The 25,267-nt window shown below is 41.5% G+C and overlaps 1 protein-coding gene across 1 annotated transcript; it reads left to right on the top strand.

Annotated features, from left to right (window-relative positions):
* Positions 1-13,882: 13,882 nt before the first annotated feature.
* Positions 13,883-22,623, top strand: ZNF45 (zinc finger protein 45). The gene is made up of 4 exons (XM_037516709.2): positions 13,883-13,916; positions 14,071-14,116; positions 17,293-17,419; positions 18,921-22,623. Exons 2-4 carry the CDS (start codon positions 14,102-14,104, stop codon positions 20,750-20,752), a joined length of 1,974 nt encoding a protein of 657 aa, XP_037372606.1. The 5' UTR covers positions 13,883-13,916; positions 14,071-14,101; the 3' UTR covers positions 20,753-22,623.
* The last annotated feature ends 2,644 nt before the right edge of the window (positions 22,624-25,267 follow it).

Raw genomic sequence — 25,267 nt, 5'->3', positions numbered from 1 at the left:
TACATAAAAAACTATAGGTTATAGAATATTCTCTCTTTTTCTATCTCCCTCTGAAAACACACACACACGTGTGTGTTCATATACACAAAGTTTATCTAAAATTTCTACAAATCAATAGAAAAATCACTTAAAAAGGCTAGCAAATGGACAAAAGATCTGAATACACTTCATAAGAATATCTCAAAATGGCAGTATCATGAAACGATGCTCATATCAGTACTTATCCAGAAAATGCAAACTAAAATCACAGTGAGATACTACTACACATGAATCAGAATGGCTAATATGAAAATGATTGACAATATCAGCTGTTGGCCAGTGAGGGAACTAGACTTATCATACATTGCAGCAAGTATACAAATTAGGTCAACCACTTCCACCTCTAAGCAAATTCCCAGAAAAACAAGAACATACATCCACAACAAGGCTTGTATAAGAATGTTCATAGAAGCTTTATTCATAAAAGTCAAACACTGGGAACAGCCATCGTCATGAGAATGAATAAACAAACTGCAGTATGGTCATTCAATGGCATTGCAGTGGGACCTATTGGTTCACAGAACAATAAGGCTGAATCTCAACACTACAATTTTAGACTAAATTCATTTTCTTTCAGAGTCCTCATGATCAGAATAATGGCTCTTCCCATGAACTCCCAAGGCCGGTCAATTGAAATTCTCTGGTGGAACATCACACCTCCTATCTTATTTCTATTCTGTTTTAATTTCATTACTGCAAAACAAGTTATTTGAGGAGAGCAATTATGTCTTTTTTTGATTGTATGCCAATGAGTACAAGCATACTGGTATAATTGTAAATATCTGGCATTCACTCAAATTTCAAAACTAAAAATTTATCCTTAGGAAATGATAATAAAAGAATATAAAATGATGTTCATTATAGACTAGCTTAGATTTTAGTAAGAAATGAGAAACATAATAGGTAACAGTAGGCAACAGGTTGAAAAGGTTATGGAGAGAATGGCTTGGGGGCCCTGACAAGGGTGACTCATTTGTATGGGCTTACAATTCACAAATACATCACCAGCAGGCAGGAAGTTTCGACAGCAGGAAAAGAAAGGGTTCCATGTCATAAAAATTAAAGTGTATTTTATGAAAAGTGAGGGAACACTAATCACCTGAACTTCAACTTCGAGATGTGTAACATAAATTCTTCCCTCGCTCAGGATGCTTTTTTTTAGAGACAGGCAGCACTGGGAAAAGAAAAGCCACTCTTGAGCCATGGGGTACCTGGGATAGCACAGTTATTTACAAAACACCCTCCAGGACGACACCTCTCACCCTGTCCACCCCTTACAACCAAATGGGAGTAGGGAGGAGACTGGAACGGAGTTGACTTTCAGTATGAAACAAGCCAGGGTCACTGGTGTCTAGGGTGGAATCTAATTCACAGCAGATTCCTGCGGCCAGAGTTCTGGAAATCCTGTGGTTATAAAACATACCGCTGACTCCTTGGGGCGTCCACGGGGGAACCCTTCAGAAGGGACTGCTACCCCTGAGACCTCCTCAGCTCTTTCCAGAAGGTGGTGCTGCATGGAGCTTCAAACAACCTTAACTCAAGAGAAGTCTGTGTCTCTAGACTGAGATCTAAGACTTCCAATCTAAGACTCAGAGTCAGGTTTCCGTCTTCCTTCTGCCGCGGACCCCAAGCGCTGGGCCGAAAGAAGGAGTGGGGGGTGTCACAGAGCCCAGAGCCTTGAGTTCCAAGACAACCCACGTGGCTACACAACCCATAAGCCACGCCGTTAAATAAGCACAGTCACCCAGTTACATACACATATTGAGACACTAATCACTGACAGACAAGCACTCTCTCTCTCTCTCTCTCTCTCTCTCTCTCTCTCTCTCTCTCTCTCTCTCTCTCTCCTCACAGGTCTGAGTTTTCGAGTCCGACACGGCCTGTCAGCGCCCGCAGCCCCTCTCCTCGCGACCCCCAGTCCCAGTCAGACTCCGATCTGGAACTGTCCGCCGATTTTCACTTTCAGGCTCGCCCTACTCACCGCCCCTGACTGCAGGTGCCCGGGCTCGGGAAGAGAACCTACAGCTCAAGGGGGATGCGAGCCCGATGGCTTCTGGGAAATGTAGTCCAGCCGGAACAGTCAGGGCCGCTGCGAGCCCCTAAATTCTGCAGCCTGTGCTGGGAGTGCGCAGGCGCAGGCGCGTGCGGGCGCGCCCCGGAGCCTGGAGCCCGCTGTGGGGGTTTGCGGTCCCCGGTGGTCCTCCGAGTGTGGACGGTGCGTGAATCTGAGTCCACGATGTCGAAGGCATGCGCGTTGCAGGGCCTCGGGCGGACTCTGGGGTATGGTGCTTGCCACCTCTAGGAGGACAGTGTTCACTGATCAATAATACTCATCACTGCACAGAGGGAAAACTTTTTATTTTGGAAGTCAAAATGAGAATCAACTGGGTAAATCGGCTGGGTGGCAAGGGTGCCAGTCCCTCGCCTCCCCCCAGGTAGGGTTTGATTTCTATAGGGTGTGGAGATAGATAGGGTTTTCTCAGGAAAGGAGGGTACATTGATTGAGATAAGCACAGGCAGAAAGAAAGAGCTAGGTTTTTTTCAGTCGGTGTATGATAATTTTCAGAGAGGGCAATATGCACTCATTTAACTTGTGATCTCTTGTGTGAGAGGGTGTGAGAAAGGCAAGAATTTAGGAGGTAAGAGATTTGATCATAAGCAAAATGCCTTTGGTTGGAAGGCTGGGCTGCAGTGCCGGGGTGCTTCAAGTGGGGAGTGTTGCTGATGGGTGATGTCAGCTTCGGACAGTGCTCTTCACAGCAGGTGTGCCAGCTGACTTAAGCTCTGCCTGCTCTTTGCCCAAGTTTTGTTCATATTTTGTTTCCTTGCACAACAGGGACTTTTGTCATACACACACACGCACGCACACACACACACACACACACACACACACACACCAGTAGCATCAGCAGCTAAATCTGCTTGCTTGTGTCTATGCAGGTCTCTCTCTTAACAAGCCTGTCCCTTTCAGAGGTAGCTCTGCCTGCCCATTTGTGTCTGTTCAAGTGTCTTCTCCTTTTGTTTACTTTGAATAATAAACCTGCCCTTTTGGTCATTAAAAAAATAAAATATTTGCAATACCTCTACTATCAATGGTACTGGTGTTAAAGGAATTTGAATTGGTAAGATGCTCATTGATATCCTCAGAATTAGTCCTAGGGTTATAAAGCAAGGCTGATTTTCAAATCTCAACGAAAGGCAGTAACATTGCTCAGCCTGCATCTAGAGACACTTTTAAGACAAATATATACAGTGTACTGGTCCTTAGATTTGCATTATTTGAGGGAGGTAAGCATCTCTTGCTCACGAGAAGGCATATATCTTAGACATGTAAGCCTAAGCTAGTTGTAGACCTGTCAGGATTACAGCAGGAATCGTTAACTTTCCAGTCTTTTAAACATTATAATAGCTTCTGAGGTTTGATATTGGGAATGAAATGCGGGTATTGTTCACTTGTCATGAAATGTGTTAGGAAAGTTTCTTACCATTGTGTTACCTTCCTCAATGATGATAATTAAAGATGCTCTATAGAGGGGCCACTCTGGTGACCTAGGGGTTAAGTCTCAGCACTATCACTGCTATGGCCTGATTTGGATCCCCAGTCAGGGAGCTGACCCACATATGGCACAACAGACCTTTTCTGTCTCACCTGCTCCTACCCTCAGCAATGTATTTAAGTAAACTCGTATTTTGGTAAACCCGCCTGTTTTGCTCCCCACTCTGTCTCTGGTGAATCCTCTAACCCCTCCCCACACCTCTGGTTTACACCCCAGTTCTTCTACTAAAAATTAAAAAAAGAGAGAACGTTAAAAAAAAAAATGCTCTACAGGGCCTCCCCAATGGCGCAGCGGTTGAGCGCTGGGTTGCAAAGCTGCCTGCAGCCTCTGCAGCGCCGGTTCGATCCCCGGCTGCTCCCCAGACACTGGAGGAGGGTCCCACATGGCGCGCAGACCTCCCCTGCCGCCCGCTGCTCCCCTCAGCAGTGTACTTCGGTCCTTCTGCCTGCTCTGCTCCCCGCTCTGGCTCTGGTGAATTCTCTCACCCTCCCGCGCTTCTGACTGTACCCAGTGCTTGTATAAATAAATAAATAAATCTTAAAAAAAAAAAAAGCTGATTTGTTTAAAAAAAAAGCTCTACAGAGCTAACTTCATATGCATCTGCATTCAACAGAGAAAATAATAGAACCTAACAATGTCTTAATACAAGTTCAAAAGCTACAGAATCTTATTATTTTCTTTGTTATAGCAAGAAAACCTGCAGGTGTTAGATGAGGAGTCTTCCCATGGGAGGAGATTATGAAGATCTCCAAGTATGAAATTCTTTGAACTGCAGAGAGTTGTAGAGGTTGAACTCAAATTATTCTGATATGCTCAGCAAGCACCCCAATCAAGGCATGGCCAGCTAGCTCCCACTGTGCAGAGGATCCTGGTAGTCCTGGATAATATTGTTGGTTTTGATTGTATTGTTAGGGGGAAAAGGATGTCCTAAAGCTAATTCCATAAAGGCTTTGTGGACTCCACCCCCACCCCAGGCCAAAGCCAAAGACACTGGGAACTCCAAATCCCATCACCACCAAAGGGAAGGTGGCTGGGACCTGAGGGTGGGGTTCAGCAGCTGAGTTGGTATAAAGCCAGACACGTGGGCTTTGGGGGGTTCCCCCATTTTGACTCTCCGCCAGCTCGCAGCGTCCGGCCAGCTCTGAGAGTGACTTTGGGTTTCCAGGTCGGCGGATCGGGTAGGACACATTAAAGACTTTATTTCCCTATTTTCTCCCTGAGTTGTCCATTTTCCTTATTTCCTTTTCCCTTGTAAATAAACCTTGTATTAACCTTTTGTGTGTGCCTGTAGTGGAGTATTCATAAGTCCCTTTTGAGCGCGCGGGTGAGGACCCACAGCCAGGCAACCCGTTCAATATCGGGGCTGCCCTGTAACAGTATCAGAACCCTAGTTAGGTGTGTGGTGGCAAAACATAATTATTTATTTATTCATATTTCTTCTTTGCTAGACATGCAGACAGGAAGGTAAAAACCACTCTCATGTTCCATTTGGGAGAAGGATTTGCTGTAATTGACAGACTTCTCTGATAGGGGCTTAAATAAAATAGTCCATTTCTTTTTCACATAAAAGAAGCCTAAATATAGACAACTCAATTTTTATTTGATTGAATCAAGTTTTATTGTTTACATAACCATATAATTTTGAGAGTACAAATTTACACCAACATGTACATGCTTCACTCCTATTTTCCTATGTTTCCTATTTTTCCCTGATAGAATTGTTAAATGTTTGCTTGAATTCACTATGATGATACATGAACCTAGAGATTTTTAAAAAAATTTTTATTTACAAATTCAATTTCTAAGTAGTTCTAGATCTCTTTGGATACTTTATTTCTTTTGTGGTGCATCCTGCACAGATTACCCATTTCACAAAAATTGGCATAAATTGCTAATAGCATGGTTTAATGTCTGAATGATTCATGGTGATGCCGATTTTTCATCCTTTCATTTGTAATTTGAGATTATGCTCTCCTTTGTTGGTCAGGCTCAACTGGGCTTTAACAGTTTTATTGTTTACAAAGAATATCATTTTAATCTTTTCTTAATGGTTTTTGTTTTACTTATTTGATATTTTAAAAATGTTTTTGATTTAAAATCTTGTTCCTTTGTGACCTCTTTTTTTTTTCAACATTTATTTATGCACATAAGACCTAGGGTGTAGCCAGGGCAGTAAGAAGATTCACTAGAAGACAGAGGGGGGAGCAGAACAGATGTAGGTACTGAAATACACTGCTGAGGGAAGCAGTGGGCAAGACCGGAGAAGTTTGCTGTGCCATGTGGGTTTGTTCCCTGGCAGTCTTCAGATCGTGCAGCAGTGGCTGCTGATAGCTTTAAAGTGCTGAGATTTAACCCCTTAGGCAACCAGGGAGGCCCCCTTTTGTTACCTCTTAAATTAAATGATTTGTTTTAGCATTTTTTTAAAGACTTATTCATTTATTTATACAAGAACCGGGGTACAGGCCAGATGCGTGGGAGGATGAGAGGATTCACCAGAGACAGAGCCCGGAAGAGAACAGGCAGACTGATGAAATACACTGCTGAGGGGAGCAGCAGGTGTGACAGGAGAGGTCTGCCTTACATGCTTCACCATTTTTAACCCTTGAAGGTTGACACTGGATCTTTCTTTGCTTCACAGATTTTTAGAAGTTCCTTCATAGGTATACACAATGAGGTTATCTAGTTATCTTTTTTATTGATTTTGAGCTTAATTGCATTGTACCCAGATCTACTGTGTTTCTTTGAAATGCCTGATTATTGGGGTTTTTTTTGGTGTAAGATACACATAATTTTTTGGTAAACACTCTGTGTTCTTGATACATAGTCTCTTTGTATATATATATATACATACATATATATTCTATAGTTGCTGGGCATAGAATTTTGTATGTGATCATTAGTTCTAGTTTCTAGTAGTTATGTTAAGTCTTCCAAATACTTGGTGATATTTTTAGTTTGCTTTATTCTTAGGTATGTTAGGGGGAAAAGGCGGTCCCAAAGCTAATTCCATACAGGCTTTGTGGACTCCACCCCCACCCCAGGTCAAAGCCAAAGACACTGGGAACTCCAAATCCCATCACCACCAAAGGGAAGGTGGCTGGGACCTGAGGGTGGGGTTAAGCAGCCAGGTGGATACAAAAGACAGACACGTGGGCTTTGGGGCGCTCTCCATTTTGGGGCGCTCGGCCAGCGCGGAGCCTCCGGCCAGCTCTGGGAGTGACTTTGGGTTTCCAGGTCGTCGGATCGGGTAGGACGCATTAAAGACTTTATTTCCCTATTTTTCCCCTGAGTTGTACGTTTTCCTTATTTCCTTTCCTCTTGTGAATAAACCTTTTATTAACCCTTTTGTGTGTGTCTGTAGTAGAGTATTCATAAGTCCCTTTAAAGCGCGCGGGTGAGGACCCACAGCCAGGAACCCGTTTAATATCGGGGTTGCTCTATAACAGCTATGTTAAAATTTCCACTTTATATTTATTTATTTTTCTTTGTAATTCTGTCTTTGCTTTAAATATTTGAAGTTTTTTTTTAGCTGCTTACAAATTGGATTTGTGTTGCATTCTTGAAGAAGTAAATTTTTGTAAATCAGTTTCAGGTGTCCTTCAATACCTCAAACGTTGCTTTTTTACCTAAAGCTAACTTTGTCCATTGTTTTTATTATTACTCAGAAATCACTGAAGTAAACTGAAAGTTAGGACAATATTGAAAGTTTCGGCATGGTAAAGAAAAGGAGAGCCAGGCTAAATTTCTCAAAGGGAGGGAAAGTTTATTGCGCCTCGGGCAGACTTCACACACCCAAGGTGGGGGTCAGTGAAGCCGCGCATGTTGTTAGGGGGAAGCAGGGTTTTATAGGGTAAGGAGGGGGTCAGGTGGGAAGTTGGGTTCGTATGGCGAGAAAAGTTTGTAGGGCGCAAAAATGTTCGTGGGGCAGCTAGAGGTTCTTTGTCTGAGAAGAGACTTGTAGGGGGAGGGGGGAGGCTCATTGTCTGAGTCCTCCAGGCAGCTATCCGCATTCCTGCCCCCCAGGTGGGCTTCCTGGTAGGCTTTTGCATTCCGGCCTCCTGCATGGACCTTTCAAATATTATCTTTCATCACTGAGGTTTTAATTTTCTTTTGCCAGGTTCCTGAGGGAATTAGTAGTACAGGATCACTATAATACAACTTTACAGGTGATTGGAGCTGACTTCAGTCCATAGTAGAGTACCTACTTCTTTACTCTTAATCTTTAGTTGTAGAACTTTTCACTTGCTTTTTATTTTATTTTATTTTATTTTTGGTGGGGAAAGTGATATCTATTAATTAGGGAATCATATTGTTAGGGAGAAAAGGATGTCCGGCTGCTCTATAACAATATGACTAATTAGTTCCTATAATGAAAGAATATTTGTGGTTATTATTCCATTTTCCTTCTAAAGAGATTTCTTATGTGACATTTGAAATGGCCTCAACTGGACATTATTCAAATATTTTCAAACATTATTCAAATATCTCTATTTAAGTTCTTGATTTTTAAAAAATACTTTCATAATAAATTTGAAAAATACTTAGTTTCCACCTAGGATAAAAAAGAATAACATAGCTTTCCGTATTTTTTGTTAGTTTCGTTTCTTGAGCCCTCGCTTCATACCCTTTTTTCCTCAATCAAGGATTTAATTTTAACTGCTTTGTTGAATTTTAAGAAACTTTCGCAGATTCTTGGCCATAAAAGCATCAATTAGGTGATGTGATTCCTTAATTTGAGCCCAAAGAAAATTTTTTCCATATCACATAGGGTGGACCTTATTCCACCGCATGCATTTCTTATAGTTCTCTGCCAGTGCAAGAGAACTTAAGCTAAGGAAAAGCGGATAATTTTGCCGCTGTTGTTTCACGTCTTTTCATTGGCCCATCTCTTTTATTTTATTTTATTTTATTTTTTAAAATAAATCCAGGTCCATCTAAGACGGCTTGTGGACGCGCAGCTCTGGCCGTCCCTTTTGTGATATCTGTTTTTTTGCGCACACACACACACACACACACACACACACACGGCACTCCTTTATAGTTATTTTCCATATTTCCAACTTCTGTTGCGGGTTAATGGAGAGAATGCTTAAAAGAAAACACAAGCCCAGTTCTAGCACCAAAGACCCCGCTTGCTAATTCAAAAGGGCATTTGCAGGCTGGCGGGAAGCTCAGCCCTACAGAGGATTCTGGGATTTGTAGTTCACACACTGCCAGTGACTGGCGCACAGCCGCTGCGGGAAAGCGTTTCCGCCTCCGCTGGGGAAACAGAAGAATATAATCAAGTGTTCTGCGTGTGTGGAAGTACTTCGTTACCGGAAGGCAAGAACACGAACGCCGTTCTATTGCTGATGTGAGCCTTAGAGTCAGACCTTCGGTGTGGCACCGCCCCTTCCGCCCCAGGGGGCGGGGCAGTGGCTCTCCCGCTCTGAGGATGCTGGGAAATGTAGTCCAGGGGTCCGCGTTGTCCGAGGTACTTCCGCCATAGGGGGTTGCGATCGCGGCCTGCCTTTCTCTCCAGGAGGTGAGTGCGCCCCGGGACCCCACTACCTTTTAAAAAACTTTTTTGACCTGGTCGTGGGGTCAGCCAGTCCCGGCCCTCGGTGACGGGGAAGAAAAGCCAAGCCAGCTGCAGAGGGCGGGGTCGAGGGGCGGGGGCAGCCGCTTACCTTCCCCTCTGCCGAGCCTCTGGGGGGGTTTAGGAATCTGCAGAATTTGAGGGTCTCCCGGGCTCTGCTGCCCCACATGTACCTCCACGCCTTCCACACGCGCTGTCACTTTCTGCCTGTGTAATGTTGGATGAGAACTTAGTTTTTCTGTGCCTCAGTTTCCTTTTCTGTAATGGGGGATACGAGTTTTTATCTGACACATTTGAGAAATACAGTATAGTATAATAGTATGAGACAAATAAAATGTTTAAAAAAGTTCAGGCGTGTGGCAAGGTATTAGCCGTTAATACATAATACCATTATAACAACGAGAAAAGTATTCCTTTCTCTGGAAGCTCTTCAAAGTGTCACTGGCTCTTTCTGACCCCTGCAGCAAAGAGTTGCAATTAGGGAAAGGAAGATGATGACTATGCTCCTTTGGAGTTGCAATTGCCCCCAGTATATAGCTCTTGGTTTCTTTTCTTTTCTTTCTTTCTTTCTTTTTTTTTTTTTTTTTTTTTGTAAGATCTATTTATATATGCATTCAAGAGCTGGGTTGTAGGCCAGAGGTATTGTGGGTGGGGGGTGAGATGATTCACCAGAGACAGAGTGGGGAGCAGAATAGGCAGATCTACTAAAATACACTGCTGAGGGGAGCAGGGGGCAAGACAGGAGAGGTTGGTTGCGCCATTTGGGTAGCTCCCTGGCTGGGGACCGAACTCATACTGTAGTGGCTACAGATAGCTTCATAGTGCTGCATCTTAACCCCTCGTGCCACCAGGGAGGCCCAGCTCTTGGTTTCTTGTGTCTTATTAGACTGCTGTTTCATGGACCTCATCCTGTTTTCCTCACAGTGCACAGAACGAGGCCAGCAGATAGGAGTTCTTCATTGAGTAAGTGTGATTCATAGTTGGGATTAGAGAACAAAGTACAAAGACAAAGGCCTTGTCTTTTATTTCACTTTTGGGGAACCATAGAGTCCACCAACTTCATAGATTTCAAAAGATGATGTACAATTGTGTAAAATGTTAGAATTCAAAACAGATTTCCTTAGAAACAAAGTGTTTTTGCATGGGGATGATGAAACTAGTTAACATTTAGTGGATACCTCTTAGGATTTGGAGAATTTCCAGTTCTTTACATGTACTAACTCATTTTTCATAGCAATTTTATTATTACTCTTATTTTGAAAATAAAAAAACACAGGCAGTGGGGTAAATGACCTCATGACACAGTCAGTGAGGGGTCAAGGTGGGATCACACCTCAGCAGCTAGGTTCGGAATCTGGCTTTGCACTCAGTGACTGTATAACCCTAGGCACATTTTTTACTTTTCTGTGCCTCTGTTTCTTTTCAAGTCAGGATAATACCTCCTTCAAAGTTTTTATGAAGATAAAGAGATATGTTTTATAAAATGCTTGTAGTTGTTTCCAGCACAAAGTAAATCCTCTATGTATTAAAGACCCTGGGCCTCCCTGGTGGCACAGGTGGTTGAGCGCAGCGCTGTGAAGCTGTCCGCAGCCTCTGCAATGCCAGTTCAATCCCTGCCAGCTGCGGAGCAACCCACATGGCAGGGCAGACCTCTCCTGTCTTGCCCACTGCTCCCCTCAGCAGTGTATTTCAGACAGTTTGCCTGTTTTGTTCTCCTCTCTGTCTCTGGTGAATCCTCTCACCCTCCTGTACATCTGGCCTGTCGGTTCTTGTATAAATAAATCTTTAAAAAATAAAAAGCTTTAAAAAAAACATAAAAATAAAGACCAAAGTTGTCCTTTATCAATTATAGATAAGTAGCCAACAAGAAAAATGCAGCAAAATATATTTAAAGGTGTTCTTCCACCCCCACCTTCTACTTTTGATACTTCAATTCTGTCATACACCGGAAAAAAAATGGATAGTTATCTTAATAACTGTTGTTTACTCTTAAAACCAATGTACACAAATTTGCTGTCTTTTGAACCTGGACATTGGGGGATGACTGTGTGGTCTCTGTTGCTTTCAGAAGGTCTTAAATCCACACTAGCCAGGGCCTCCCCGGTGGCACAGCAGTTGAGCTCTGGGTTGCGAAGCTGCCCACAGCCTCCACAGCGCGGGTTCAATCCCCAGCCACTGGGCGAGGGTCCCGCTTGGCACACAGACCTTTCCTGCTGCCCGCTGCTCCCCTCAGCAGTGTACTTCGGTCCTTCGGCCTGTTCTGTTCCCCGCTCTGGCTCTGGTGAATTCTCTTGCCCTCCCGCGCTTCTGACTGTACCCAGTGCTTGTATAAATAAATAAATAAATAAATCTTTTAAAAAAAAATCCACACTAGCCAGAAGGACAGCCATTAGCCAGTGTGAGTAGTGAGCACTTGAAACATGGCTGGTGTTAGTGCTGCAATAAGACACAGATGGACTTCAGAGACTTGCTTTGGGAAAAAATGTGAAACATCGCAATAATTTTTGTATTGATTGCAATTTGAAGTGTAATATTTTGGATATATTGGGTTAAGTAAAATTTGATTGAAATTAAGCTCACGTGCTTCTTTTTAAAGTGACCACTAGGAACATTGAAATTAGACCTGTAGGTTATATTACATTTTGTGGGACAACACTGGTCTAAATGGAAGTCCTCCTGGTAACTCTGAGATTTGCTTCCTGGAACATTTATCACTCACTAAGAACCTTTAAACTTCTTATACTTCTAAACACCTCTTAGAATGAAGAGAAATAAGGAGAAATTAGGGCCTATCCTTGCCCATGGCTCCCTGAGTGTCCCTGGGCAGTTCAGTTAACTCCTTGAGACACACAATAGAATAATAGAATAGTGGTTCTCAAACTTTGGTCATATCAGAATCATCTGGAAAATTTAGTGAACAATATGAAGACCCTGGCCTATACTATTTGAATGAATCTGGGCTCGTGTTCTTTAGTTGCTTCTAGTTGATTCTGGTACCATTCTGACCAATTCCTAAGGCGAACTGCCTGCCCTAAATAATATGAGATGGCTGAACAGAAGCCACCCACCACTGGACAGATGGGATTGCATTGGTTTATTAGTCACAGACTCACAGTCGTCACAGGATGGCACCATGCACCTTGAAGGGCCACACAGGAATGGCCTCGGAAATAGATGATCAGGCAGGGGAACCTATGGTAGGTGGGATTTGTAGGCACAAGAGTGTAAAATGGCCACTGGTTTCTGCAGATTGGAAGAAGTCACATGGTTGTTAATTCTAAATAATGGAACATTTTGGGACCTGGGGTGTCAAGGACAGAGAAGGGGAAATGTCACATGACAGACATTTTAACTTACTCTGAAAGTTAAAATGAGTTTCTTAAGTGGAGAATGTTTCTGCTAAACCTAGGTCTGCATGAGACCCTCACACTACTTTCTTCTAGGTCAAAAAAGGAAGAGAGCAGTGATTGCTTTTTATTAGGAAAAAGGCAGAAGTTATGTAGACTCACTGAGACAGATTAATTTCTCTTTCTGTGAGACCTTGAACTTCCGTCTGCTTATTTTTGTCTCTTGAAAAGAGACAAGATCTAGAAAACTGGCTCTGGTGTGAGCACTGGATTCAGGTTTGCCCCTGCCTCTTGATCTCACCAAGCCTCAGCTTCCTCTTCTGTTCAGTGGGAACAGCCATCATAATCACTGTCATTTATTGAGAACTTCCTAAAATGCCAGGGACTAGCCAAGGGCATTGCATAAATTAGCTCATGTGTTTCTTTCCATAATCCTCTGACTAACATTCCATTTTTATTCCCTTTTTATGGGTGAGGATAGGCTCACAGGCTTAGGTGATTGGACCAGCGCAGCAATCACTTCGGCACAGGTACGTGGGAACTTTCTAGCAACACATGCTTAGTGCTTGGCAAGTCCCTGGTATGTATTTAGAGCTTATTGAGTGTTAAACATTCTCATTTTTACTGTTTTTATCATTACTGTGATTACTCTAACTTGTTAAGTGACATACTGATTACCTAATTTATAGTTAAATAAATCTTGCAGAGTCACAGGCTTTTATATATTTTTCATCATCTGCATGATGGAGTCTTTTTTTAGGCCCTACTGTTAACAAAGCAAATTTGTCAAGGTTTTCCAACATTTGGAAGCCAGTTGTCCATATAGTCAAGTTCATAAAGAAAGTAGAATAGTGCTTCCCAGAGGCAAGGGCAGATCACCAGACAATGGGATAAGTTTTAAGTTTCATATATTTTGCACAGAAAAAAAGCCAGTTGTCCGTCTAATCTTTAATATTATTGCAAAAGCAACAAATTAATTATGACAAAGAGAAGAGTAAGATATTTCAGAGAACAGGTTTTCTGTTACTATATATCACCTGCTTTGCTGCCACTGCCCAGAAATAAGGTTCCCTGTGTTTTCCAAGCTTCCTGTCTACTCGTTTAATTCCTGCAACATTCTTGTAAGATAGGCATTGTTAATCCTACTGTGTTACAGATAAAAGAATTGAAACACAGAGATAGTATTAATTTGTGAAAGATTTCACAGCTAATAAGTAGCAGTGTCATGTACTTAGCATTTAGCCCCTAGATTTCTCTTATCACCTGCGTTCTTTATCTCAATTTCCATGCTCTCTAGAATCAGAATCATAGCCTGGGAACTACAAGGAGAGCTGTGATCAGGACCCCTGTGTGTGTTTAAGAGGTCACTTGCTGCACAGAACTCTCAGCTCAAGGGTAAGTAGTGTAGGAATCCAGCCCACCTCTGCTCTCCTAGTCACCCTGAGGAAGGAACAGCCTTGTTGTTTTGCATAAAGCAGCTTATAGCCTAGCCAGAGCCTTACCAGACTGATGGCTTTTTTTTTTCCTTCCCTCATTGTGCCTTCCTCAGACTCAGCCCTCTGCAGAAAGAGGAAGACAGCATGACCAAGTTCAAGGTAAGTTGGGCTTGCCTTTCACAATTTTAAATTGTCACTTAGTTTTTCAATCTTTGGACACATTCTGTTTTTGTTTCTTGGGAAGGACTGAAGAGAACAGTAGATGTTAGGAACCTCTTCTCTGTCATTTGACCACCACTTTTTATCTTAGTGCAGTTTGACTTTTGTTGTTTAATCACATTTTATAATTTCACAAATAAGAGTAGGAAAAAAGTCAAGAGCAGTGAAAAAAATCTCCCATTTTATTACTGTTTTCCTTACAAAACAACTATTTTCACTTTTCTAATGTGCATTTTATGCCTTTTCTAATATATAGCCTACCATCTTTATTGATTACATCATATCTGCTAGAGTTAATGTACTCTGTGTGTGTGTGTGTGTGTGTGTGTGTGTGTGTGTGTGTGTATGTGAAAGAGAGAGAGGGAGGAAGGGAGGGCGCTTTTCCTCATTCATGGACATTTGGAAAGTTTAGAATTTTTACTTTTTTTTTAATCAAGAAACCCCAAGATCTTTTATTCTTGACTCTCATCATGAAAATTTCCAAATATGTACAAAGATAGAATTTAGTAGGTCCTGTGTATTTATCTTCCAGGTAACAACTATCCTCCAAAACACATTTACTTTACATTTTTGGTTCATCTGTTCCCCTTTTTTGTCAAAGCATTTTAAGGAAAACCTCAGATACCTTGTCTATTCACCCTTAAATATTTCAATATTCATCTCAAATGAAAAGACATAACCATACCTGACAGCTGTGCCACTATTGTTTAGAAATTAAGCAATTCCAAATCCATATTTAACCTCTCCCATTGTCTAAACATGTCTTTTTTACAGGTTTTTTTTTGTTTTTATTTTTTAGTCAAGATACAAACAAGGTTGAATTTTGCTGTTTTTAAGTAACATTGTAGTAGTAGTTTTCCTAATATAGCCATTTTTCTCAGAAAGGATTTGGAAAATTGCCATTATTTGTTATTAATGTTTTATGGACTCTAAATTAAAAAGTACTTTTGATAAGCTGTACCTCAGGAATTTTGTACACAGAATATTCAAATATGGCATGTTGCAAAAGAATTTAACTCATGTTTCACATGAGAAAATAGTGAGAGATATTTTCACATAAAAAAGCTAGCTGCTTTTTTCAGCCATATCTGAGTCATGTCATGTATGTGTTTTTATTTACTAATTTTTTTCCATTCTTTTAGTAATTTATTTCATCAAAGTAATAATGCACTATAATGTTAAAAGTACAGTAGTGTAAGAGGACTTGCCAGATACTTTTAAAGATTTATTTATTTATGCCTACAAGAGCTGGGGTACATGTGAGAGGTGTGGGCACTGAGAGGATTCACCAGAGACAAAGTCGGGAACAGAACAGGCAGACTGACTGAAATACACTGCTGAGGGGAGCAGTGGGCAAGACAGGAGAGGTCTGCTGCACCATGTGGGTTGTTCCCTGCCCAGCCGAGGGATCGAACTCATGCTGCAGTGGCTGTGGACAGCTTCATAGGTTGCGTCTTAACCCTTTGTGCCACCAGGGAGGCCCCAGATACTTTTCTTATTGCATTTAATCCCAGACAAATCTTGTCTCATCTGTATATTTAAATTCCAAAGAAACAGAATTATAGAATTTCAGAAACTAATCTAAGTTCACATTGAAAGATCCAGCGGATCCAAAAAGACTGTTAGGATTTTTGCTTGGCTAAAAAGAGATGCAAGAGGAAAAATCCTCCAATCAGGCATAGCCCTTTCTCTATAGTGCTTAATTGTCCTGGTGGGGAGAAAATACTTCAGGGAATATTGTCCCTACCTCATCATTCTTTGATGGCCCTTTCTTTATGATTTCTGCTCATTTCAGGCACCTGGAAGTGCAAGGCTGGGGTGATGAACCCCTTCTTCATGTGAAAAGTGCAGCCAGTTCTGTGACCAGTGATAGTTAATCATAAGCAACTTTGCCCCCAGCCAATGTCGAAAACATTTTTTGCTGTCACTATTTGGGCAATGCTACTGCTTTCTAGTGTGCAGATGCTAAAGAGGATACTGAACATCTTATGATGCATGAGACAGCTCCTGCAGCAAACTGTTATCTCACCCTAAGTGTCTGTATGTTGAGGTCAAGAAACCACATTGTATATGAAGCAGCGTAGGCACAATTTTAAAATATGCATGAAAATACTTATAATATACAAGCTAAAAAACAAAAACTCCCATTTCTAATAGAAATTTTCCAGAACTTTTCTAATAGAAATTTTCCAGAATCATTTAACTGAGTTAAAACCCCTGTTGGGGGCCTCCCAGGTGGCGCAGTGGTTGAGCACTGGGTTGCGAGGCTGCCCGCAGCCTCTGCGGCACCGGTTCGATCCCCAGCTGCTCCCCAGCCACCGGAGGAGGGTCCCACATGGTGCGCAGACCTCTCCTGCCGCCCGCTGCTCTCCTCAGCAGTGTCCTTCGGTCCTTCTGCCTGCTCTGCTCCCCGCTCTGGCTCTGGTGAATTCTCTCACCCTCCCGCGCTTCTGACTGTACCCAGTGCATGTATAAATAAAACAAACAAACAAGTAAGTAAATAAATAAAACATGCCTCTATTTAAAAAAAAACAAAAACAAAAACCCTGTTGGGATATGGGGCAGAGTACATTAACAAGCAAGGTACTAAAAAAAATTAACAATGGCCAACAAATATATAAAAATAAGAGTTTGTTAACAGTCAAGTAAGTACAAATAACCAAAACAGATTGTTTTTTACTGATCGGATTGCCTGGATTTAAAACATTGGTTAGGTTCAGTGTCATGCATGGTATAGTATACTTACGTTCTCTTGGTGGAAGGGTCATACAGGGGGAAAGTTGAAAATCTGTCATCATGCAAAATAACTTTGAAGTTGCATCATCTTTGACCTTACAATTTTTACTTCTTCAAACTTTTCCTGAGAAAATAATTAGATGAGGAACTGTTATCTATGTAAAAAGTTGTTCTTTTCAGCATCGATTATGAAAAGAAACAAATCTAAAATATAACATGCATTACTTGGAATGTTTTACTGTGTTATAATAAGGTGGACTCTGGTCTCTGAGGATCCGAACCACTTCCTGTACTTCCTTTTCCCTCTGCTCAGTGCCAACCTTCTTTCAGTGGATCTTTGTTGTAAGATTTAGATGCAGTGTGTGTTTTTGGTGTTGCAGGAGCCAGTGACCTTCAAGGACGTGGCTGTGGTCTTCACAGAGGAGGAGCTGGGGCTGCTGGATTCCACCCAGAGGCGGCTGTACCGGGATGTGATGCTGGAGACCTTTAGGAACCTGCTGTCACTGGGTGAGGGCCTGTATTATGTGACTGTGGTGTGTTTGCGTCATAGATCTACTCCCTTTGTGCTCATACTGGGGATCTTTGCTCCCCAGTGTCTTACTGGTCTTCAAAAGAGATCCCCTTTTTTTCACACCTGGCTGTGTGTACTCACCATGCACATATACTTCAAATTACACTCCTTACGTTCCCTCCTCCCCTAATAATTCTTGTCATGATTTTGTGATGAACATGATTTTCTCATCAGCAACATCCATTTATTTAATTTAGTCCTGTACTTGGGGAAGCCTTTCAACTCCCAGCAAAATTGCTTTTTCAAATCTCCTTCCTTTTATGGACAACTTACTTGAAAAAGCTATTTTACTTTTATAATAGGACACAAAGAAGTTAAAGGGATTTATCTTAAGTCTTTTATGCAGTCAGCATATATTTACCCTTTGTCAGGCAGTGGGGATAAAGTGATGAACAATATAAAATGCTTTTCCTCACAGATATTGTCTTCAGGTGGGAGAAGACATTTAAAACAGATAAAGGACATCTATACTGTGTTATTTGTAACATATGCTATGTAAAAATATAGAGTAAAGTAAACAGGAATTTTTAGGGGTATAGAGAAGATAAGAGAATTTATTATTTATATTGGATGATAAGAAAGGCCTCACTGATAAGATGTTATTTGAAGAGTGACCTGAAAAGAAATAAGGAGCCAACTATGCTCTCCTTGCATGTTATTTACTTCTTCGTAAAAAATAAGCTTTTGATTTTTTTTCCCCACTTTTTTTTCTCCTGGAGGTTATAGGAACTTTAATTGCTTTGACACTTTTAAAATGATGTATACAATTAATGTAAAACTCACCCCCCAATTATTCTCCTGAAGGCTATTTCCCAATAGAAGGTGAAGGGACTACTTTGCTTACACTCTGAACTTCAGGCACGTAGGTGATGATAGTATTTTCTTAACATGTATCTTTCCAGTCCAGTGCCTCAAAGACCCCTAACTTGGGAGTAAACTTTCAATAAAATAAGTCAAAACAAGGTTTTCAACATTCCCTGGGGACCTTTTCTGGTAATCTCTCTCTAAGTGTTTTACTGGCCATATTGAGCATTTTGGTCATATATGCAAACCCTATAAGTGACAGACTGATGTGGAAGCTACTGATCAGGCGCCTGCTACAAAAGATGACTAGTAAGTAAGGTGCAGCTTTGTCTTTGTAAAAATTCCCTGGGTAGTATTTTTTTCACTCTGTAGTCTCCAGATTTTTAACCTACATCTCACTCATAAAGTACATTTCTAAATGGAACTCACTAATGCAGAGTGAAGGGCAACCTGGTAAACCACCTTTTGGTTTCTGGAGGCATGTAAATCACAGAACATAAAACATGATTAAAAAAAATGGAACCTTCTCCTGGTTCAGTTAAACCTTAGGATGTGGGCCTAGATTTATAGCTTGGACATTTTTGAGCAAAACACTCACATGACCCATCTTTAAATTTCTCTTTATCCTTTTAGGAGACAAGACTCTAAATGACATAGAGACTCTTCAAGAAGTAGGATCAAAGTACCTGCCACATGGAGAGCTTTTTTGCTTACAAATCTGGCAACAGGTTACAAAGGAATTAACCAGATGTCAAGATTACATAGTAAATGTTCAAGGAACTAGCTCTCAGTCAGAAAAACAAGGTGACGCACTCTATAAAGATGAAGAATTTGGTAAAGGCTTTAATCAGAGTTTGTATCTTCAAGTTCACCACAGTATTCACTCTAGAGAAAAACCCTGCAAAGGGGAGGATTGTGACAAAGATATAATTCAGGACTCTCATCTTCAAATTATCCAGATGGCCCATGTAGGAGAGAAGCCCTATAAATGTGAAAAATGTGAAAACACCTTTCGTCGGCTTTCAAGTCTGCAAGCCCATCAGAGAGTCCACAGTACAGAGAAATCATACAAATATGATACATCCTGTAAGGTTCACGCACGTCAGCGGTCACATGTTCATCATCCTCAGAGAACCCCCACTGCAGAGAATCCATACAAATGTGAGGAGTATGGGAAGCAGGTTGGGAAAAGCTCCCATTGTCAAGCTCCTCTCATAGTCCACACATTAGAAAAACCCTATAAATGTGAGGAGTGTGGGCTGGGCTTCAGTCAAAGGTCATATCTTCAAGTTCATCAGAGAATCCACATGGGGAAGAAACCTTATAAATGTGAAGAGTGTGGGAAGGGCTTCAGTTGGCGTTCCCGACTACAGGCTCATCAGCGAATCCACACTGGAGAGAAACCATACAAATGCAATGCATGTGGCAAGGGCTTCAGTTACAGCTCACACCTTAACATTCACTGTAGAATACACACCGGAGAGAAACCCTATAAATGTGAGGAGTGTGGGAAAGGCTTCAGTGTAGGTTCACACCTTCAAGCCCATCAGATAAGCCACACTGGAGAGAAACCATACAAATGTGAGGAGTGTGGTAAGGGCTTCTGTCGGGCCTCAAATCTTCTGGACCATCAGAGGGGCCATACTGGTGAGAAACCCTATCAATGTGATGCGTGTGGGAAGGGCTTCAGTCGGAGCTCAGATTTTAACATCCATTTTAGAGTTCATACAGGAGAGAAACCCTATAAGTGTCAAGAGTGTGGGAAGGGCTTTAGCCAAGCTTCAAATCTTCTTGCCCATCAAAGAGGTCACACTGGAGAAAAACCATACAAGTGCGATACGTGTGGGAAGGGCTTCAGTCGGAGTTCAGATCTTAATGTTCATTGTAGAATCCACACAGGAGAGAAACCCTATAAATGTGAGAAGTGTGGTAAGGCCTTCAGTCAGTTCTCTAGTCTTCAAGTGCATCAAAGAGTCCACACTGGAGAGAAACCATATCAGTGTGCTGAGTGTGGGAAGGGCTTCAGTGTGGGTTCACAACTGCAAGCCCATCAGAGGTGCCACACTGGAGAGAAACCATACCAGTGTGAGGAGTGTGGCAAGGGCTTCTGTCGGGCCTCAAATTTTCTGGCTCATCGTGGAGTCCACACGGGAGAGAAACCATACCGATGTGACATATGTGGTAAACGCTTCAGGCAGAGGTCATACCTTCAAGCCCACCAGAGAGTCCACACTGGAGAAAAACCTTACAAATGTGAGGAATGTGGAAAGGTCTTCAGTTGGAGCTCATACCTTCAAGCCCATCAAAGAGTTCATACTGGAGAAAAACCATACAAATGTGAGGAGTGTGGCAAGGGCTTCAGTTGGAGCTCAAGTCTTATAATTCATCAGCGAGTCCATGCTGATGATGAGGGTGATAAGGACTTTCCTTCAACAGAGAACTCATACAGGAAAGAAGCTCAATAAAATTAAATGTTTTATTCTAATGGGTGCTGAAACAGTCCAATTATCAGATTTGGTCCAAGCAGTCAAAACATATGTTTTACAAAAGAGTATTTCAGCCAGAACTCAACATGTCGCAGTGGTTAGTTGGCCACACTACAGAGAAGCTTCATGAGTGTGGAGACAAAGACAATTCAGAACCTTGACATTTAGCAGATAGGACAAAGAAGAGGCCAGGAAGATAAGTTTGTTCTGGAGTTAACCACAAGTACTAAGATGGAAACACCAGTATCTAACTAGAATGTAAACTCCAACAGGGTAGAAACTTTGACTGCCAAATCTGCTCTGCCTTTTCAGTGCCTAACCGTTGTAGGTATTTGGTAGTTATTAAATGAGTGAAAGAGAGAACAGCCATTTGAAATTTATATTAAGTTCATCTGTAACAATTTCTTAAAATTGTATTTAGAAGAGGAATTCTACAAGACTTGGAAGACATTTCTATTAGACAAGATTTCATTTTCCCAACCCTGCAGTTCTTGTGAATTAGCGTTTATCAAGCCGAAGGTTGTAACCCATTAGTAAGTCTAGAAACCATTTCACCACGTTGTGAACACTTTTTGATGCCAACAGTACTTTATGAGGTATACTTTGCATGCAGTAACATGCATAAACCAGAAGTTTCTATCTTCATGAATTTTGACAAATGTCTATACTTTGTATAATCACCAGTTAATGTACACAATATTTCTATTAAATCATAAAGTTTCCTCATGTGCATTCCCAAGTCAGTCCCTCTTCTGTGGCAACAAGTATCATTTCTGTCCCACAGATGATTTCAGTCTGTTCTTGAGCTTCATATGGGTTCACTGTGTACTCTTGTGGATTAGTATGTACTCTTCTACATCTGGAATCTTTTGATCAAAATATATGCTCATAGTAGATACAGAGAAAGCATGTGACAAAATTCAATATCCATGATAATTCCTCAGTAAGATAAAAGGCATCTGTGTAAAGTCCTGCACACTAATAGTTTTTTTTTTTAATTAAGAATAATTTATATACAGTAAAATTGATTTTGGGAGTCACTGTGTTCTGGCAAAAGATTATTGTCATGTTACCACCACCACAATCAAGATGTTTAAGTTTCAGCCCCTTCCTCTCAAAATTCCTTTGTACTTTTCTATAGTCAGCCTCTCTCCCCACCCCACCCTGCCCCTGGCTGTCAACCACTGATCTGTTTCCTGTCTATAGTTGATCATTTCGAGAATGTCCTAAATGGAATCGTGTAATATGTGATTTGCAGTATCTGGCTTTTCTCGTTTTCCCTTCTGCAATTCATCCATTTTCATGTATGTGTCAGTAGTTCTTTTCATTGCTGAGTAGTGGTCTGTTTCATGGATGTACCATAGTGCACCCATCCTGATGACTTGAAGGGCATTTGGGCTTCCAGGTTTTAGCAGTTTTGAAAATGGCAGCTGTAAATGTAGGCATGCAGGTTTGTGTATCAATGTAGTTTTCATTGTCATAGGAAACAGGCATAGGGTTACCGGGTTGTTTACGGTAAGACTATGACTTTTAGAAAACCTGACACACTTCAAAATTGACTTACCAATTTGCATTCCCACTGTGGCCACACACCAGGGTTTTGTTTTTTATTTAGTTCTGACATTTTAATAAGTACATAGTAGTATCTCATTTTGTTTGTTTATTTATTTATACAAGCACTGGGTACAGTTAGAAGCGCGGGAGGGTGAGAGAATGAGCCAGAGCCAGAGCGGGGAGCAGAACAGGCAGAAGGACCGAAGTACACTGCTGAGGGGAGCAGTGGGTGCAGCAGGAGAGGTCTGTCGTGCCATGTGGGACCCTCGCCGGTGGCCGGGGATCAAACTGGCGCTGCAGAGGCTGTGGGCAGCTTCGCAGCCCAGCTCTCAACCACAGTGCCCCCAGGGAGGCCCAGTATTATCTCATTTTGTTCTTAATTTGCAATTCCCTAATTACTGTTTTGAGCATCTTTCTATGATTATCCATATACCTGTTTTCTTTGGTAGACTTTTTTTGGCTTTTGAGAGTTCACTTGTTATAGATACATGTTCTTTGTTAAGTGGTTTGCAAATATTTTATATTTGTATTTTGGAGTGAGAGGACCCTTTCCCTCAGGTGCCTGTTTAGTTCTGCCCCATAACATAGGCCTTCTCACCCCCTACAAATAAATCCTATCTTTATTTGCCCTGCCTTATATCATATTTTTGTCTATCAATTCTCTCTTCACAGTGAAATATAATCTGCCAAAGGACACTTTTATTATCTATTGCTGTATCATCAGTGTCTAAAATAGTCCTGGAACATGGTGGATGTGTGTAAATATGAATGAGTTCATGGCTGGACAGACTTAATTTGTTTTCTGCTGGGAGTAATGCTTTGATAATTTCTATCCTGTTTCTATTTTCTGAATTCTTTATAAGCTTTTAAACTTATTTCACAGCTCACTAAAGGTCTGTAGTTTTCAACTTGGGAGACAAATGTGAAAGTCCAACTTTCCTGTCTCCAAAATGTTTTCAGTTTTCAGAGTCCACACCCTCGTGAGAAACCACTACATAGTCTTTCATGCTTGTTTTTCACCCCAAGTCACTTCATCACTCGCAGAGACAGCTAATAAATGATCCCTAAGCCAGAAGAATTAAGATACTACAGAATATTTCTTCTTTCAAGATGGTTGCCTTTCTGATTTTTACTTTCTGAGATGCTCTTAGTGTGATTACATGTGTGACTGGACCCAAATCCCAGTGATACTCCTAAGAATTGTGGTTATGAACACTGAGAATCATGCCTTCCCTGTGGTTTTCCCGGTGCCCTTTGTAGTGGCCATATTCATTTTGGGGGAGAACTAGTTTTGGAAATTAGGATTCTGATATTTATTTCTCCCCCACAAGTGGGAAAAAAAATCTGTTTCCTGAGCAATCGATTTACAAGTTGCCTTAATTTTGTATGCTTTACTTATGTGCATCCCATTTGCTTTTTTTTTTTTATATATATAGAGGCATGTATTTATTTATTTATTTGTTTGTTTGTTTGTTTATACATGCACTGGGTACAGTCAGAAGTGCAGGAGGGTGAGAGAATTCACCAGAGCCAGAGCGGGGAGCAGAGCAGGCAGAAGGACCGAAGTACACTGCTGAGGGGAGCAGGAGCAGCCGGGGATCGAACCGGTGCTGCAGAGGCTGCGGGCAGCTTTGCAACCCAGCGCTCAACCGCTGCGCCACCTGGGGGAGGCCCACATCCCATTTGCTTTTTACAAAGTCAGCATCCACATAATTGTCACCAGGCTTCACCTCCAGGATGGAAGTGACACCAGTCACAACTGAATGGTACTTATTCGTCACATATTTTGGACCATCAGTGAGTCCACAGGGGAGAAAAAAACATACACATGTGAAGTGTGTGGAAGATACTTAGTAATAAATCACAGGTTCAACCTCATCAAAAAGTTCACAATGGAGTAACTGAATTATTATCTTATACTGGTCAGACAAAGGAGTATAATGGTATTTTCCGGTTGCTCCTAACTGTGCTGGAGAAAGTGGAAAAGGAAAAAGATGAGCTCATGGCCTCAAATTCTAACTTTAAGCATACTGACCTCAAAGCTTCAATACATTATGCATTGGCTTCTTGACATTTTCTTGTTTTTGGTGTCCCCCAGTAAATAGACAGATGAAAAGTCTACTAAATTGTTATTTGATCTGCACAGGACGTAGAATCTAGGTTGATGGATCAGTTCTAACTTGAACTTTCGGTTCAAGTCTTTTTTGAGCCAAAAAAAGACTCATAGCTCCTAAATCAATTCTAAGACATGGCCAGTTTACAAAATCAGAATTCCTTGAATGAAGGGAGGAAGGAAACTTCTACACTAAGAAAATGTGTGAGTTAAGCTTTTCTCCAGAGTCCCTATTAGGTATCTATGCTACAATATGACTGCACTAAAAAGGGAACAATCAGTTTGCAATGACAGGATACTGGCCCTCAGTTGGCACATTGATGACATTGTCGTTTTTAGAACTGGTGAGCAGGAGGTAGGAACTTCTGTAGATGTACCTGTGAGATAGTTGCCCACCAGAAAGTGTTATAAATCCCAGAAGTGAGGACCATGGACCTTAAGTAAAGTTTCCAGGCACTCAGTGGTATGGATGTGTTGAGATATTCCTCCTAAGTGAAGGACTTCTTGCATCTGGACTGCTCCACAATCAAAAATAAGTCACAGTACTTACTTGGGTTTTAAAATTACAAAATAAAAATTACAAAAATAACGTGAGGCCTAGGATATCTTTCTTGGGAAAGGGTTTTCTTTCTGCAAGGTGTAAGTAGATGCCAAGAAAACACATTCTTCTTTTAATTAATCTCAAAGCGACCTTAGGTTTCAGTCCCCACAAAGATGGCCCAGTTCCCTCTTGCGCTTACTCCTTTGGAGAGTTCCCTGGGGTTACCTAGAAGAATCTGTGATGGGGGCCTCTCTGGTGGTGCAGGCGGTTGACTGCAGCGCTGTGA

Source organism: Talpa occidentalis, unplaced genomic scaffold (genome assembly GCF_014898055.3).
Source record: "Talpa occidentalis isolate TD23 unplaced genomic scaffold, MPIMG_talOcc4v2.1 talOcc4.17, whole genome shotgun sequence".
In the NCBI taxonomy this organism is placed as follows: Eukaryota; Metazoa; Chordata; class Mammalia; order Eulipotyphla; family Talpidae; genus Talpa; species Talpa occidentalis.
The sequence above is the reverse complement of the archived record's forward strand: the minus strand, read 5'-3'. Positions and strand labels throughout refer to the sequence as shown.